Source organism: Gymnogyps californianus, chromosome 2 (assembly GCF_018139145.2).
Source record: "Gymnogyps californianus isolate 813 chromosome 2, ASM1813914v2, whole genome shotgun sequence".
Lineage (NCBI taxonomy): Eukaryota > Metazoa > Chordata > Aves > Accipitriformes > Cathartidae > Gymnogyps > Gymnogyps californianus.
In genome coordinates this window covers 34,789,158-34,807,824 of record NC_059472.1, presented here as the reverse complement: position 1 = coordinate 34,807,824, position 18,667 = coordinate 34,789,158, and the positions used below count along the sequence as shown (strand labels likewise).

General features: G+C 39.8%; 1 protein-coding gene across 1 annotated transcript; it reads left to right on the top strand.

The window, feature by feature from the left end:
- The first annotated feature begins 7,241 nt into the window (after positions 1-7,241).
- On the top strand, positions 7,242-14,187 carry LY96 (lymphocyte antigen 96). Its single transcript, XM_050892805.1, is given in 7 exon segments — positions 7,242-7,256; positions 7,258-7,309; positions 7,312-7,413; positions 10,003-10,092; positions 11,015-11,143; positions 12,107-12,159; positions 14,008-14,187. Coding segments are annotated over 7 exon segments (543 nt in total). The 3' UTR covers positions 14,110-14,187.
- The last annotated feature ends 4,480 nt before the right edge of the window (positions 14,188-18,667 follow it).

The window sequence follows — 18,667 nt, the reverse complement described above, 5'->3', positions numbered from 1 at the left end:
TAAAAATCCAGATTTCTACCAGAAGATAGATGATGATTCTGGCCATGATGTAGTCTCAGAAAAGTATTTTATACTTCCAATGTGCAACTTTAAAATAATGATAATTCCATAATTTTCTTTTAATAGTACTTTTATAGTAAAGAAAGGCAGACCAAACATACTAGAGGTGCACAATATTCTACCTGCTTCTACCTTGTTTGCTGCTAACCTGGCAAACTCAACCTGGGAAACAACCAAGTTGTAAATCTTAAAATCATAATACTTGTTATGGTTGCCAAGTAAGTATGGCTTTGGCCCCATCCCTGTTAGTGTTTCCACCTCTGCCTGTCCTTGTGTATAATCCCAGGATTCTCAGATTTGTTTTTTTTGCAGTTTTTACTTACAGTGAATACTTAGAATCATAGAATCATTTAGGTTGGAAAAGACCTTTAAGATCATCGAGTCCAACCGTAATCCTAACACTGCCAAGTCCGCCACTAAACCGTGTCCCTAAGCACCACATCTACACATCTTTTAAATACCTCCAGGGATGGTGACTCCACCACTTCCCTGGGCAGCCTGTTCCAATGCTTGACAACCCTTCCAGTGAAGAAATTTTTCCTAATATCCAATCTAAACCTCCCCTGGTGCAAGTTGAGGCTGTTTCCTCTCGTCCTATCGCTTGTTCCTTGGGGAAAGAGACCGATACCCACCTCGCTACGACCTCCTTTCAGGTAGTTGTAGAGAGCAATAAGGTCTCCCTTGAGCCTCCTTTTCTCCAGACTAAACAAACCCAGTTCCCTCAGCCGCTCCTCGTAGGACTTGTTCTCTAGACCCTTCACCAGCTTCGTTGCCCTTCTTTGGACACGCTCCAGCACCTCAATGTCTTTCTTGTAGTGAAGGGCCCAAAATTGAACACGGTATTCGAGTATACTTGCACATATGTGGCTGGTTTAGATCCCTGGAACTTGTTGAGAGCAGTAGAGACTAGAATTCAAACAACTGTAGTTTGTTCTTCACGTTAGAAACAGAATCAAGGAATGGAAATGTAATCCCAAAAGACTTCTAGATGCATTTCTGTTTTACTTTGGGTTCTGAACAGTCTGTCTTAATACAGATACTTCATAGTGCACTGAGTGCATTTCCAAGTGGGAAACTCCGAGATGCTTGGTGTCCTTCTAAGTTAGGAAATGTGCATAAACCAAAACAAGCCCTCTTGCTGCTAACAAATCCTGCCAGAGAATTGACTGTGGGGTGAGTGTTTCAGTAAATAGATTGCTGTCAAGTAATTCCCAAAGCCTGGTTATCTTAGCTCCTCATCCTTCACAATCGTATTGATTTTGTAAACTACTATTTTATTCTAGTTTATTTTTCTTCAGTTTTATACACTTGGTGAAAAACAGTTCTAATTGCAGGAGTATTACTAGCTGCTAACATTTTCATCCCTGGAAGTTGCTGATGTTTCTTTGGGTGTAGGTAGCTTGTGTATGACATGGAAGAAACAATTAATTTATAAGACCTAGAGAATGTGCTCATACATGTGGAGATTCTGAAGGAAATACTGATGCAGAAGCCCAGTCTTCTAAAATATGTGATCTACAAGCTGTCTTATTTGCAAGGCTACACCTACTATGAAGGCTGCCAGCTCCTGCAGCCTTTCCAGTACCAACCAATCGCTTGTCCCTAGCAGCTCTGGTACCAGTTTCACCCAATCTGGTGTGAAGAGCAGGAACATATGAAATGACTCAAACCTCTTTCCTAGACACGTGATTCCTATCCCAGTCCAGCCTTAAGAGCTTGCACAAAAGGTCATAGATGACGGCTTTTTTCCCTAGGAAAACAGACAGGATACATGCAAATTTTTCTTTTCAGCCTTTGAGTACATGCTATTTTCTTGCCGGTGTCCCTCCCCCTTTTTCTCAAGTTTTTGGCTTTGTCCACAATATTATTCATTAGTCCCTATCTGTTCTTAATTATGAAGTACAATGCTTCTTGTCATTCTTTAATGTTATTTTTTAAATTAAATTAGCCCACAACCCTCAGCCTTTTCTTGAAAATGTAAAAAATTCTGATGAGAAAATTATCCCCTTTTGATACTTCAAAGGGAAATCTTTAAAGCTCTAAGGTACTTCACACTCTTAACCACACTCTCTAGAATTAAAAGGTAACTAATTTCACTGGAGCTTGCTTTATTACAAACCAAAGTCATCGCATTAGCAAAGATGAAGAAAATCCGTGTAGATTTTTGCATGGTACTGTGAGGGCCTAATTTAGGTGATGGAAACTTCATGAAATTCTGTTTGTGCTGTAAAAATTAAAAGCACACATGTGAATTATTACAATTGCTCAGTATGACTTAATAGGTGGAAACTTGGTAAGCTGCTGTAATTTGATTGCTCTGTAGTTCTGTGGTCATACTACGAATTTCTTCGTGCCCCCATGTACAACATAGCCTGCTGCAGCCCCCCTGGGAAATGGGACAAGTGTGCTAGCTAGGAGTTGGATCCACTATAATAAGATTATCCCACAGCAAGCAGCTATTTTAAGCAGGGAAGAACAGAGAACAAGAGAAAACAGCCACAAAACATGTCCAGCTGTCTCCATTTCTGGAATACCAGGGTGGGCAGCGTTGCTGTGGTGTGCTTTCTGTCAGCCTCAGGTAGGACACAACCCTTTCTTCTCCCTTCACCCTCTGCTTTCTCTTCTTTTTGACAACTTTAATGATTTAATGTATACTTTAGAGTATAACTATAAGCTTTAATCCTAAACTTGGCTTGGAAAGAGTAAACCATAAGCCTACTGGCAACAGGCAGAGAGTTTTTTCCAACATAATTGTTTCCACGGGATACCACCTGGTGTATATTTGCTTCACTTTAATAGTCTCCAGTGGTTTAATGTGATATATTCAAATCAAACCACTAAGCTGAAGTGCATACAGCATTTAAAAAATATATGCAGAATAATGCACATCACTTTTTCTTTCTTTCCACAACTATTTGCTTTCTTACTCAAATGCTACCAACTCACCACTGGATATGTGCTGGTGCACTGCTCTTGGGTCGGACTCCCCTGGCACTCTCAAGCACTTCATCAGCTGCATGTAGAGGAGCTGAATCCTCTGCCTCTTTCTAGTACCCCTGGGCATGATTTTCTACTTCCACTGTAAACATTGTCAAAGATAGGATGAGAGGATTTGAGAAGAGAGATTTATCCATGAATTGCTACAATTTTCTATTCTTCATGTTGATTGCTGAGTGTGTTTTTGTTCTGTGAATACATGCCTTATATATAGCCCCTTTATATTGGAGTGTCTTCAGCAGCAACCCTAAAGCCAGGATCAGAAGTAATAAACATGTCTGCTTCCAGCTGCAAAAAGATCTACTTCAAAAACTGTCACAAATGTGCCTGCAAGGAAAATTAAATTATTATTGCCTCTTTCTTTTATTGAATAAATGTGTTTAACATCTTAAAAGAGTTTTCCATTAATGTGAGGTTTTGGTACATGCCGAGAACTAGGACATAATTTTTAATTCTGTCTGACTAACACTTTGAGAAGGAGTACTTTCCTCTGCTGTACTGGTATACTGTTATTTATTTTTCTGTGATGGGATATTATGATAACATATATTATAAATCTTTCCTGAGGGAGATTTCAGTGACTTATAAGTGCTTATCTGGTCAAAGTACTCATCTGCAGCCAACAATCCAAATACAAAGTGATTATTTTGAAAAGCAATCACAAGTAAGTTAAGCACTTTTTAGATGTATTGAGAAAGAAGATAAAAATATCATAAATTAGTTTAAGGATTTTAACCACAAATTGGTGAGGATGCTTGGAGTTAAACTTCTACTCAGCATCTCAGATGTAGACAAAATGAAAAGTCATAGGTATGAAGTCCTAAATTCTCTAGACTTGGATTTATTTTATCTACTGTTAACTGGATACGAGAGTAGGTCCCTACTAAATGTAGTTGCAAAGGATTTCAAAATAAATGAAGTAAATTATCACAAAACTCTAGTGAAGTAACACTATTGTGTAGCTCTTTCCACTTCTTTTTCTCTCCTTTTCGCCTTCCTTCTGGATCAGAGTACATAAGAAAAAGATTATAGTAAAGAGAGAGTATTTAGTAAAAATAAAATATATGGAAGTTTATATCCTTCTTCTCCAGTGACCTTCTTCATACAGACTTGAAAGGCACAGAGCAGACGCCTCACACCTCTAGTGCACTAGTTTGGGGCTTCGGTGAACATCACAAGAGGTCACTTCTACGAATGGTATCGATACGGGCATCAAAAGCCACAAGCATCTAAAACTGAATTTGCTGAAGATTTAAAAATGATTGAAGTTATTTTGATTTAAGGACAATTTGACCAGACACAATGGTCCAGGTTGTAGACTTCATAATCATGGTCATAAGTGATATTTTAGCCCTGATACCAGTAGCACTTATTGTTCCTATTTTCCCATTAGCCAGCCAGATCCTTTTAAGATGGAGCCTAGTTATGCTGATTTTTTCAAGCATTGGAATAGTCTCGACTTGTGCAATAAAAGTGCAGTAAGGAACGGGAGAGGATACAGAGGTTTCCCCATGCGTCTGTCTGTCTAAGCCACCAGGGGGGACTCATTCCTCATCTATATCATTTACTGCAGCAAGTATCTGAAAAAAACACCTATTCTTGAACCAGGTCTAGAAAGTCACAGAGTTCAGCAGAGAGCTTGTCTTCGTTTATGTTAAAAGAGCTTTTACATAAGATCTTGTGAACCTGCAGCGCTCTTTCCAGTCTGCCCATGAGTCCGTCAGCCACCCAACGCACTGTGCAGCAAAGTACAAGTCTGGCCACAGAGGGACAGACACGATTTCAGCCGGGTAATCGTATATGTCCATAGGGTACAGTCAGTGCCATCTCACGCCTACTTCAAACTGACCTGTGACTTTTGGACTGACAGAAGACTCAGCAGAGAGCCTGCCTTGGCTTCTCGCTGGTTTGACTCCCTCCACATCAGTGGCGATGGCATTGTGCTTGAAAGGAACCTTTTTTTGACTGTACATGCACAAGTTAGCTCTTCTTTAGTGGCTGCTTCATCACTCCTTAGTGGCTGTCTCATTACTCCATTTTTTTTTTTTTTTTACAGCTATTACAGCCTTCCCGATTTATTTCAATTTCACTACATATTTTACTATTTTTAAGCAAAATTTGGCCATTTTGAAACAGAACTGTATTATTGCTGTGATCACAAAGGGTTTGTATGTTTTATGGCATCCTATTAAACAACAGCAAAAATCTGTGTGTGATGTACGTACTCTGGAGATCTGTCAGGAAAGTTGTATAATTTTGAATTCCCACTTAAAAGCCAAATGTTAGAAGTGTCTTTCAGTCTTGAACTCTGTCGGGCCAGTGGGACTCTTATTGTGGTTTGTGGAAAGATTTGGAAATACTGAAGAGAATTCTCTAGCCATATTAAATTTTCAAATTTTTATCTTATTTTGTGAATTATTACATGTATTAGCTCATTAGTTGGTACTTTTAGCTACTTTTAATTGAATTCTCACCTTCCTTAACTAGTCTGTGAACTCCCCCCATCTTCTGGGCACAATCAGTCACGTTTTTGTGCATGTCGCTATTCCTAAATTATCTTTTGTGTTACATGTTCAGATTTCTGAAAACCAATTTCTTAATCTTTTGCTACTTTACCTTTATAATATGTAAAATATTACCCTGGTGTGCACAGAATTTGTGAGAATAAAAGCTTTTAGACACTGTGATGGGGAGTGGGGAGAGTCAGAACAATTTAAGTTATATTTGTTGTAAGTAATTTTTATTGAATTTCCTGCTTAGCACAAAACTAAATACCTATTGTATATACTGCTTCTTTTTCGTAAAAAATACAATTTCTGATCTAAGAGGAGCCTGCAGACATACATACAAATCAAGAAGGTAACTCATGAGAAAATAATTTAAGTTCTGTAAGTCATTCTTCCATAAATTCAGTAAGTTTCCATATTTTATTATATTCAGACAAAAAAACGTAATTGTGTTTCCTGTCAGTTAGATGGTGATTGTGCTCTCTTGAATGAGGTATGAGACTTTTTTGGATCTGTTTCTGTAGTTGGGACTAGCAATATTGCTGGGTTTGTGTGGTAAAAGCTGACCCAGTTTAGTCCACAGAATTGATATAGCAGATACAGGCAAAATATGTTATTCTTTGTGTATTGCACTAACAGACAGAAATAAGGGGGTGCATCTAATACCAAAAGTGCTTTAAGAGTTTTTGTTTTAGTGTTTCAAACTTGAGTACCAAAATCTGCAACCTAGACTGTTTTCAATGCCCCAGGTTAAAATCAGGCTCCGAATCAATCTTCAGTTGTGACAGGTAGATTCTGTGTTCTTGTAGAAACATCCCACTCAAAATTTGACAACTTATGTTATTAATTGTCTCGTGTTCGGTGTCCGCGTGGACCCATGCCTGTGCACTGCACCAGCACAACAGTCGGGTTTTGGGCTCCGTGCTCTTGGGCAAATTGTGCAGCGCAGCTTCTCCAGCAGAGACTGCGGGGAAGAGCATGGAAGAAGGTCACAGAGGGAGGCTGGGAGGCAGACGTGGGACTTATCAGTTGTAATTTTATGGATTTTTAAGATTGCTTTCACTAAGAAGTATAACTGTGATAGATACAGCTTTGGAGATGGTAGCTGACATCGTGCAGGACATCAGTGGTTCTACTCAATAACATGTCAGACAGTTGCATTCAGCTCCCATACTTACCTCCATTTGGAAATACATTATCTAATTACACTCCTCTGGAGTGCCGGTGTGTTCTTAAAGCATGGTGAGCTTTGTAAGAAATTAATTCTGAAAACCTGTGAGAGTTATTGACTACCATATCAATGAAAGAGTGGACTTGGTTTTCATCATTTGTGGCTTTTTTCTCTTTTTTTAGTATGTACAGGAAACTCTGTGAGTGTTTGAAATTATGCCTTAACAAATGTTACGTCTGATGAGTCAACTAAACTTGCCCTTTACGTGCTTCTGGTAATCATAGTTTTACTTCTCCTCACTTCCCCATTTCACACGGTTTTCTCTTTCATTTTTCACTCGTGGCTTGAGCTGCATTGTCTGGGGAAATTGTAATAACAAAGGCAGAAATTCTTTTTCTTCACAACATTTATTGTGGTGATAACTGATAGTGCTGCAGTAGGATTAATTAAGATTGCAGAGAATTTGACAAAATAACCAAATATCCCCTGAAGACATGTGACTGAGGATGACTGTGCTGAATTTTTGTTCCTCTTTCACCAAAACGAAGTTTTATTCCATCGAACACTGAGCAAAATAAGTAACTATGTTTGGACTTTTTTTTTTTATTTTATTCGCCCCTGGAGTCAGTGAATTTCTTTGTACGTCATCAGACCTAGAAATGTCATATACTTTTTGTGGTAAGTAAAAAATAGCTTATTCTTTTCTTTTCTGGTGTTTGCACAATAATTACTGTAGTCTGAGGAAATGTGAACTTTCTTTCAAATTTGTTTCTTTGATGAATACGGAAAAAGACAAAGAAGTTCAGCTGGAGTATATTTCTGTTATTAATTACCCTATTGTAAGAATTGTACTGCATAGGCGTAAGTATTACCACATTGCTAGGTGCAGCAGCTAAGAGAGAAGTTTACCCCCAAGTAAAGCAGGCATGTTTTGATTCAGGAAAAACTAGAAGATAAGGGATTTAAACTTGTTTTGCAAGTACTGTATTGTATAAATTATCCACATTGATTTAACCAATATATTACAATGAAAAGCTTTAAGTATATGGAAAAAAAGGGGGAATGTGATATTCTGCCAGGCTGGAGGATCAGTCAGGCTCTGGGACAACATAGTGTGTCCCTTCTTGCCGTGTCTGTGTCGTGGGCCGCTGGATCTATGTTGTTCACTGAGTTTTTTGGTCGATTCTGCAACAACTTGGCACCTCCCTGATGTCTGTGTTGAACAGGCTCAGTGTGCCCGTGCAGACTCAGTGGCCAGAAGATGGGCTTCTGAGGAGGTATTTCGCAAGGAAAGGCCCATGTCTTTTGAAAATCTGTGTGCATTACTAGTGTGTGTCACCTGTAAAATAGCTATATAAACTGAGGCACAGGAGAGGATGTTTATTTTGGGTACTTTGCTTTACATTAACACTCATGTTAAAAATTTAACAAGGGTAAAAGTGGCGGTACTTAAGCTTGCAAACCAAACCTTTGCAACCACCTTTTTCTTGTCGTAATTTCCCGTGCGTAGTTGTACCCGAGATGAGAAGGTGACTGCTGGTTACCAAGGGCCAGACAGTTTCCCTTTGCACGCCCCTTGCTTTAATCCCCGAAACACAAGCCAGAACCCTTCGCTGTAAATCACCCTGCCGTCCCGTTCGCTAGCTGGGTTAGCGCGGGGAGCACCCCTTCCCCACCCGGCCTCCAGGCCCGCGGCAAGCAGGGGGCTTCTTCAGCGCGAGCGCGCTAGGGAGGGCAGAAGCCAGCTGAATTGAACAGACTTCTTTCCTAAAATAAAAATAAAAATAAAAACACTGACTGGAAATCCTTCCAAAGCTGTCGCTGAATGATTTTTTTAAAAATTAAAATATCAGCTAGTGGGCTCTAAAGTTGATTAGATACAGGTTGTATGATGCTTTATCTCACTGCATCTGACACTGTGCATTGTACAGTGCTAGGTGGGTCGCTCACAAAGCAAATCTACTCAAAGGCTCATTTACATTATCCTGGAAAATATGCTGGTACATTAAAAACGTTTTTAGCTGTTGCCAGCAAGTTTATATAGATTCCATGGTTAGCATAAGTAGGGGATATTTTCAGCAGACAACCATGCTGGCTTAATGCTAACAAAAAGTTTGTGTAACTTCAAAAGAGAAATAAAGGTACTTTTGCCTCAGTTTTGTGTGCAAAATATCATCAACCAAATAATTGACTTTTCTTGCTACTTAAAGAAATATGATATTATTTTTACCGTCTAAGCATATAAATAATTAAAAATATAATTTAATATTTACTATGGATATTTGTATTAGACAATTTTATAGTATATACCTGTCCTGGTTTCGGCTAGCATAGAGTTAATTTTCTTCCTAGTAGCTGGTATAGTGCTGTGTTTTGGATTTAGCAGGAAAATAATGTTGATAACACACTGATGTTTTTAGATTTAAAGAGAAAAACGTTGGAATTTCCTTTACCATGGGGCTCGTAGCATTAAGAAGCCCGAGAGCTCACTGAACATAATTGTTTTTTTACCTTGCTGTCCACCAACCCCTGGGAGTTCAAAGACTGCTGCCAAGGGGTCTTGTGCTGGTTTCGGCTGGGATAGAGTTAATTTTCTTCCTAGTAGCTGGTATAGTGTTATGTTTCAGATTTAGTATAAGAATAATGTTGATAACACACTGACATTTTTAGTTGTTGCTACGTAATGTTTATACTAAAAGTCAAGGATTTTTCAGCTTCTCATGCCCAGCCAGCAAGAAGGCTGGAGGGGCACAAGAAGCTGGGAGGGGACACAGCCAGGACAGCTGACCCAAACTGGCCAAAGAGCTATTCCATACCATATGACATCATGCCCAGTATATAAACTGGGGGGAGTTGGCTGGGAGGGGCGGATCACTGCGCGGGAACTAACTGGGCATCAGTCGGCAAGTGGCGAGCAATTGCATTGTGCATCACTTATTTTGTATAGTCTAATTCTTTTAGTATTATTATTGTCATTTTATTATTATCATTATCATTATTTTTCCTTCCTTTCTGTCCTATTAAACTGGTTTATCTCAACCCACGAGGTTTTTTTTTCCGATTCTCTCCCCCGTCCCACTGAGTGGGGGCAGTGAGCGGCTGTGTGGTGCTTAGTTGGCGGCTGGGGTTAAACCACGACAATACCTTATATTAAATACATTTTAAAAAGTGTATGTGTTTATTGTGAGTGTGTATATATGTATATTTTTATTATTTTCCTGGAAAAGCCTATTCACACTACCAACATGAAATACTTTTTTCCTGTAGATTCTACAGCTCATGCTTTCATGTTTAATCTGACACCTTGCAGCATCATGAACAAATCCGCCTGGAAGGCTGCTCTTACCTGGATTCCAAGTGAGTCCCTCTTGACTAGACAATTACATTCTGCAAATGCAAAAAATGAACACAAGCAAAAAGCTGACACTTCATCCTAAATGCCAAATGATTTAGGAGATCAGTTTCTGTGATTAAAAATGGAATAGATAAACTATAGTGATGGACAGAAATGATGATTTGTGGAAATAAGAGTGTTTGAGTTTTACTTGTTGGAGCAGTCACCAGAGCTCTGCACGCTAACTGGCACTGTACATGCAAATCTGAGACAGTTTAGATGCACCTGCATTTGTCTGGAAGAAGCAGAGAAGATCTGCACCACACAAGCTCTTCTGGCCTGAAGAACATCCAAGTCTTTTTAAGGAGAGAAAATATCATTAGGCTACCAAGAATATGCATGTTCCAGAAGCTGGAGATGGTACTGGATTGTATATGCAAACCCAACTTTAATCTTTAAACCCAGCTTTAAGCTGGCAAGCTGAGTTACTTATGAAATGGCTGTATCATAAACATCACCTTCTGAGTAAAAACTCTGGAGTTGGACTAAGTTTGCTTCCCTAGAAGGATATTCTGATGATGGCTACCAGCATTCAGGACAGTTTGTTTGCAACACCTGCGTAAAACTACAGAGTCCTCATCTGAGCATTCATTTGGGTTAGCTGTGGAGCTGAGTGAACTCTGTTATCTTTGCTGAAGAAATTAAAACAGATTTTGAAATTGTTCGCTCAAATATTTTTTAAGACTGATGTTTTTTGTTGAAAACCAGCTTTTTGTTTTTCTGGAACTAACAGTTTTCAAGATATGTATTTTTGTTAGTTTTGGGGGGAGTCTTTAAAAAATATTGTATTTCAGGGAAAACTAGTTTTTATCTAAATAGCGTGTCTGCATATAAGTTTTTCCTCCCCACCAGCTACCATTTTCTTACTTGCAATGTCTTAACTAGGAAGTGACATCACCTTTTTGAAGATTGTCTTCAATGTCTGGTATGATGGTGCCAAAGCATTACACTGGAAAGAAGTCCTTTGCAGCGGAGCCGACGATGAATACTCAGTGTGCGGAATGCTGAAAGGAGGTCGCTGTGGAAAATATACGGTGCCTTTCGCTTGCCTGGCAGGTTCCCTCCACAACAGGGCCATATCCTGCCAGCCCTTTCTCACCACTAAGCAGATTTCTTAAAAGACTAATTGATCAGCCTATGCAGACAGATTTTTCTCTCCGCAATCTAGACCAATTCAGCTTGCTTGTCAGGCAGCAGACTTCAGAGCAGGCAGTTCTCCAGTGTCAGAACCCCACTAACATAGAGAATTTCCAAATTCTGTGCTTTAACATCCTTGTACTGCAGTTTCCATCTCTATACATTAGGATTACTAATATTCTTCATCTCATTATGACACTTTTATTGTTAACATCTCTAAAATGGCATGGAAAGACTACATTTGACTGGACTGTACTGAAAATTTGAGAGGAGCTAGGGGCACTACTAATATCCAGACCACAGTTTATTTAGATAAGTGTCTGGATGGGTTTTTAGAGAGATTCTCTACACCCATGTATAATGCTTTTTTTATTAGATAAGAGTCAATCCTGTTGTAGGGGCTAACCAACATTAACATGACACAGGCTCAGATCCTGAGAATTCAGGCAGGATGTCAGACTAAAGGCCAAAAAGACCTGTAAGGAGGTCAAAATACGCAATCCAAGTTTTCCTTTCTTTAAAAATGAATATCATCTCTCTTCAGTTATCATTCAGCTGAACTACTATTGCAAGTTAAATTATTGGAGTTATCACAATAGGACGGGTCTGTAGGAGATGTTGTAGGAGCATTGTGGTTAATTTCTATTTTCTATCGTGGTTTAGACAAATAGGCAGAGCTCTGGGAGAAGAAACAGGTGAGGGCTTTATCACTAGAAGAGTAAATGGCATTGGCACTGCTGCTGAGAGATATGCCATATTGCTTTGAAGTTATTTAGGAAGTTTGATTGATGGCTTTATGATTAAATAACCATTTATATTATAATTATCTCTGTTTTACAGAAACAATTGCAACAGCATTTGACATTAAAGGTGCAAGAACAAAGTTTCCAAAGGTACTTTTCAGCATTTTATATAAAGAAATAACAATAGTAAATTCACATACTTACATGTATATATTTTCTGAAAAGAGATGTTCACCTGAACTGTAGAAAACAGCAAAAGGAAATGTCAGAAAACTTTCTCATACTTGAAGTGATGACTGCAGATGGTAGCATCTCTGAAATGCTAGATGTCCTCGGGTTATTATACCTCTATTATTCCTCCTTTATCTTATAAAAGAAAAGACCAAAGATATCAGTTAATGTCACCTTAATCATTCCATTTTGTTTGGTAAATTATTGTGTTTCCTTTTACCTGTTTGAGTAAATCCGTCCATATTCTTTCTGTCCATTTCATTCTTTATTTTACATTCTCTTCACATGCTGGTCTGTTCCTCCCTGAAACCCTTTTCAAAAATTGGAAGAGGCATAACAATACCAAAAGTAAAAGCAATGCTCCGGCGTTAAACCAGGAGCAGCACCAGTCCACAGGTTAGCCCACTCTCATCCAACGCCTGCCTCATCAGCTGCCTGAGCCTTCCCAAGACCCTTACTGTCCCTATTAATCCCACAAATGTCACTAAGGAGCTCCTACTGGTACAAAATCTCCAGCCTCCCCTCAACTCAAAGCTCATGGGCCTCTAACAGTGTTGAACTCCATCCAGCCCAGCATCTCTTCTAGCCCCAGAGCTGGTAGTAGACAAGAATGCCCTCTATCACAAGTAGTCCTCCTGTAGATGAGGTGCTTATGGCAGACCTGACACTTCCCGACGGGACTCTGCCAGACCAGGAACTAACCCTAACCATAGCCTTTGCTGTAAACTAGAAACTCTTGCAAGCCTCCCAGTCTTTAGATTAGTCCTAAGAGCCCTTCAGCTCCTGAGTGCTCATCCCCAGTTTGCCATACCAGAAGAGGAAGGTTACAGGTGTCAAAGAAGGTAGGGTAAGACCTGGGTTCAGTAGGGGCCACCAAGCTATCTTCTGTCCTGGTGCCTACAAAGGTCTGTCTGTGCGAGGATGTGAAGATGGGTAGCTAGACAACAGCTAAACCTGGGGTGATGCTGTGTCGTGGTTTAATATATTTTTATTATCTACATATATATAGTATATCTATACATATTGTATAATACATATGTATCTATATTTATTGTTTTGGTAAACACCACTGAGGCTGAATAGCAGTTAAATATCCAGTACATGTTTATAGCTGAAGACAAAAAGATGGACTGTCCAGTACAACAACATCTGTTACAAGACTGGTCAGAAGCTGTGTGGTATGTAGCCTGGAAGATTTCCCTAGGACTGCCTGTAAAATACAGAGGTTGTTATTGCAACTACCTACGGTCTGCATATGGGTATTGGGGCAAGAAGGTGGCAGAAAGTCAGCAGAAAATGGAAGTGTTGATAGGACTGAATCCTTGCTGGATGTAAGCTATAAGGGCTAATAAGGTTATTGCCTCACAGCGGGGACAAAAAAGCCCATTGCTGCAGAATGCAGCCTGGTGTATCAGCTCAGTTAATTCCCGTTTGTGGAGTCAGAAACGTTACTCAAGAGAACAGCTCTAGAAGGGGGAGCAGGTGCTCTCGGGAGCACAGAACTCTGGCTTGAGAGAGGACCCTGACAAGTGCAAGCTGGACCACAGCCTACTGCTGTTCCTTAGTACCCTGGTCATGAGAAGAAAGTTGAGCACTCTTTTTTTATGTACACATATATCTGAATATACCCATGATAACAGTCCCTAATGGGAATCTTTCTTTTTCAGTCCTAACAGAAATCACCAGAACCATTCCAAGCAGCTACTTAGACAAGAGCAGGCAGCATTATGCACTAATTTTCTTTTTTTTTTTTCTTGCTTGTTTTAGGGCAATTATAACATTATTTTACAAGGATTCTCTGACGATTCTGAGAATAATATGGTCATCTGCTTGAATTTCACCATGATAGTAAAACAAGACCCTTTCTGAATGCGACAAACGTTTCAAATAATTTCAGAACATGGACATCCCTCTTGCAAGCAACTGGAATCCGAGCTGTGAAATAATAAGCACACTAATTTTCCTGAGGTAGAATACATCATGTACTATCTGGAAAGCTGCATGATGGATAGTCTTATCCATTTATAGCACTGCTGTAATCAGATGCTCAGACAATGTGCACAAAATCTCTGGGAATCAGGCATCCTGATTAATCCACAGAATAACCCTGACTGGATGTCAGGCTGAGGACTGCATTTTGGTGCTGTGCCTTGAGTTATGAAAAAGCTAAGTCCTTCAGACTGCGCTAAACTAATATAAGAAGTTTTGAAGTTTTGAAGTGCAAGAATCAGAAGTTCGCCAGTACTCAATTTAAAATAAAACAGCAATTGAATCTGGGAACCCTGTTGTGTTGGTTTTTTTTTTTTCTTTTAACAATAAAACTTGTTTGTACAATCAATTTGAGAAATGTTTTTTATTCTCCTGTTATTTTCTGATTATCTTTAGACATTTCCTAATGTTCTGCTCCATTCGCGCCAAGCTGAACCAGAGGATTAACAATTTGTTATGTGGTACTAGCTGATGTGAATAACATCCAAAGTGGAACATGTTTCCAGTTACACTGATATGGTATGGCTGAATTTAGCCATCCAGAGCTGTAACTGCAACCCCACAGCGTGTTTTTAGCTCTTGCTCAGAGTCCGAGGGCCAGAGGCTACACAAGCTGTCTCCTTCAGAAGCAGGAGGATGGTTGTTGCCCAACAGGTTGATCTATTCCTCAGTTACGAAAAGCACGTCGAAAGCTTTTGCTGTGGCTTCTGCCTCTTGGGCAGCCCGACATTCAGTACCCACCTTCCCTCTCTGCTGCGCCTCCACGCCCGAGACCTTCAGTAAGATTTTGATGGAGTATAAGATTTGGTCCTTAGGAAGAGAGCTGGCATCCTTTCAGGCGTCATGGTGCTTTGGTGCCACTGTATGGTGAAAGACAGCTGACCGCTGCAGTGTACAAATGCTTCCTGCCTTCGGACAGGTACCTTCCTTATGATGTTAAGATGCCATGTCCTCTTTTCGTCCTCAGCCCCCAGCCAGCGGTTGCTTAGTGAGTTGAGACATTTTTCTGTAATGAACGGGCTGGTGTTGAAGTTGCATGTTGCGCTGGCCGCTAGGTCGTGCTGTGTCTAGCAGATTGTTTCCAAATGCCTGAAAAAAACCAAATGAAAAACCAGAACAAACCAACCCTCTTTCAGGCTGCTAAATACCAAGCATGAAAATTAGCAGAAGTGAAGCTTTTAATCTCGCTTTACACGTAAAGATGTTTTTGAAATTGGGTATCAGAACACTGAACAAAAAACCCCACACCCAAGTATGTAGATACTCCATGTAAAACTTGGTTTCAATATAGCTGGTTTGGCAATCATCTAAAGCAAAATCATCAAGAGTCAATAAAAATATAAGAAGTAGAACTGCGTCATGGCTGGAGACAAGAAGCCACGATTACATCCAAGTGGCAATGGCAAAGCATCTGTGCTTGCATTCAGTCCACAGACCATTCCAGCAGCAGTCCGTGATGGAGTATCACAGCAGCTCCTGCTTACGTTTGAACCAAGTTATAGAGTTGCAATCAGTTTCCTCTTAATCTAAAATATCAGTCAAAAACCAGACAGAGAGCCTGATAACCAATACCTACTTTTCTTCTTCTATTTTGCTCATTTCAAATAGTATTACTGGTCTAGGGAACAGTCTTATTGTATGATATCCCCGTGTACCCATTTCACAGTGTCCAGCAACCACCAGTGAAGCCTCAAAACAGTTTTTAGTGATGAAGTGTTCTGAGATTTTTGCTGCCCTGAATTATTCGGGGTGTTAGAAGAAATGTTCTGTTTATTAAGCAGCAAGTACCAAAGGTAGGAGAGACTAACAGCTCCTGGAAATCACGGACATTCATATGCTCTATTTTTCATAAGCACACGTTTTAATGCCTTATAGATGTTACAGAAAATTTACAGTATATGTAAAGGTAGAAACAGAATTTCTGTATCTAAATATGGACATTTACAGATAAACATATGTATTCAGTAGCTTGCATTGCAGACTTTTATAGTGTAGATCTTCAGCTGAAGGGTTATGATTACACATGCCAGCAGATAGGATTGCGAGGCAGAACGCAGGAGCCACAACTTTATAAAGCAAAGACCTTTCAAAGGCCTCAAGCTCTCTCCTGCGCATGACCGAAGGTTTCCACTTACTGCAGCACTGGTGGCTGCCGTGCCACGTTCCCCCATGGACAAGAGGAGACAGGTTTTTGTAAGGTGTAAGATCACGCAAACAGCTTACCCCGAAGTCGCCGCCGTACCGTAGGGTGAAGGGCACAGCTGAAGGCAGAGCTTTGCTTTGCGTGTCTTGTTCCCAGGACAGAGCTGTTAACAAGGCTTCCCTTTCTTCTGCTGTTGTCCGGAGTTGACAACAGTTATCATTTAACTTTTTTCCTTTCCAAACTTTTCTGAGCCCATACTCAGGCCTCTACAGCAGAGAGGAGTCTACTTAGGATGAGGTGAATTACTTGGACTCAGTAAGGACTGATCTGAAAGTTTCCCTTTTCTTCAATTTATGGGTCAGTAAACTTTGATCCATTTTTTACTTCATTTCCTGGCTCTGTCCAGAGTTTGAATGGTGTGAAAGCTGTGAAGTAAACCATTCACTAAGTGTTTCTTGCTTAAAATATTCAGTGAGACCTACACATCCTGAGATACCTGTATTTTGCCAGGAGTTCCAGTGAGCTGTGCAAAGCCCCCACCCTTGCAAAGCAAAATAAATCAAGGAAGGCCTAGCATGCGGCATACTTATCCGAAACTAATTTCTAAAGCCTTCACAAATATCTCTTTTTCTCTCCCTCATTACTGTTGTTTTTAAGTGGCTGTCAGGATTTGCTGCAGATGGGAAAATAGCTTTTCTTCACCCCCTCACCCTCTGTCGCCAAATATGTAATTATCAGAAGAAGCAGTTACTGTAAAATGTGTTTTCCAATAAGAGTGCACACTTTTTGAGCTGTGTTATTACAGTTTCATTTGATAAAAACAGTAAAGCATGCATAATGTCAAATGAGAGAAGGCCTGCTGACCGCAATAACACATACATTTGCTGGCTGAAACTTTAACATCATTTGAGATAGACACACAAAGAAAATTCCACGTAATTCAGGTATTACGATAGCATATCTTGTTTCCAGGGATGTACTGGAAGGCATAAGCAATCCCTCAGTCACCAGTTAGCTTAGCTGGTAAGAAGCACACATCCGCATACTGAAAAAATAAACTACATGGTGCCTGCAGCAAGAAGGAGTTGGACTTGATGATGCAGGAGGTGCGCCCTGATTCATGTTACAGGCATCAAAAGAGAAACATAGCAGCATTAATCCCTTTTGCACAATTTTTTTCTCAGCGGAAAATCCCAGTAATTGCCTTTGAAGTGTCAATGTAGCACATTATGCTGAATGACTTCAGCTGCTTCGTTCTGCCCGTGTGTTCCTGCCAGCACAGGGAGTTCAGGGGCAGCAGATGGGGATAGTGACATTTCTAATGGGAAGAGATGGGGAGGGAGGGAAGGGAGGGCAGCTCATGCCTGCAGAGCTCAGGGGAGAGAAGACAGGAGAAGGGAAATTTGGAAACTCTCCTTTCTGGCATTAGAAAGGACAGGACTTTGGAAATCCCGGAAAATAGTCACTGTGCACGCGTACTTGTCTTGTGGATCCCAGGCACAGGGGCCTTGCTGCATGGCTGCTGTACATGGGTATGTCCATAACCTCTTTTCTTCAAGATACATTTTACTACCGGCAAAGAGAGACCTTATATATATGTATATAATATATATATTTTATATATATATACACATATATAGACATATATGTATTTGGCCAGATAATTTATAACAGCTTCCCAAAGCTTCTGTCTGAAAAAAACCCTTTTTTTTTTTTCTTGGGCTTTAGCCTAAACAGCTGCCTTAGCTACACGTGTTGTGTTTTTAAATTTAAATTTCTTACTAACATAATTTCTTACTGACATAACTAAGAAAGCAAAACTTTTAATAGTAAACCTGGCTTTTTGCTCACAGGAGGGAACGGTCACTCATTCTGAGTATTAAGGTCCCCGTCTGCCCATTTTCCTGCCCTGCACAAAACCTTCGAGTACTACAGGGTAGATGATAATTTTTTCTTAAATTGTAACTTCTGCTAACTGGGCACATCCACTGTGGGTTTTGTTCTCCAAGAGGTTTGGCATCTCTCCTGAAGAAGTACCTCCATACTGATTATGAAGTTGGATTAATTCTTATGTACATTCTGTTCAGCCAGATTAGATTTAGACTTGTCACTGTATTACCCATATTTTTTGTATTTTTAATAAAGTAGTGTAGTTTAACAATTTCAGTAATGCAAAGTAAAAAAAATCCCATAACCGTACAATAAGTAAAGATAAATATAGAAAAGCAAAATTTTAGCATTAGTCCTCCGAAAGCAATAGAATTGAAAAATCTGCCCTTCACTTACGAGATGCAT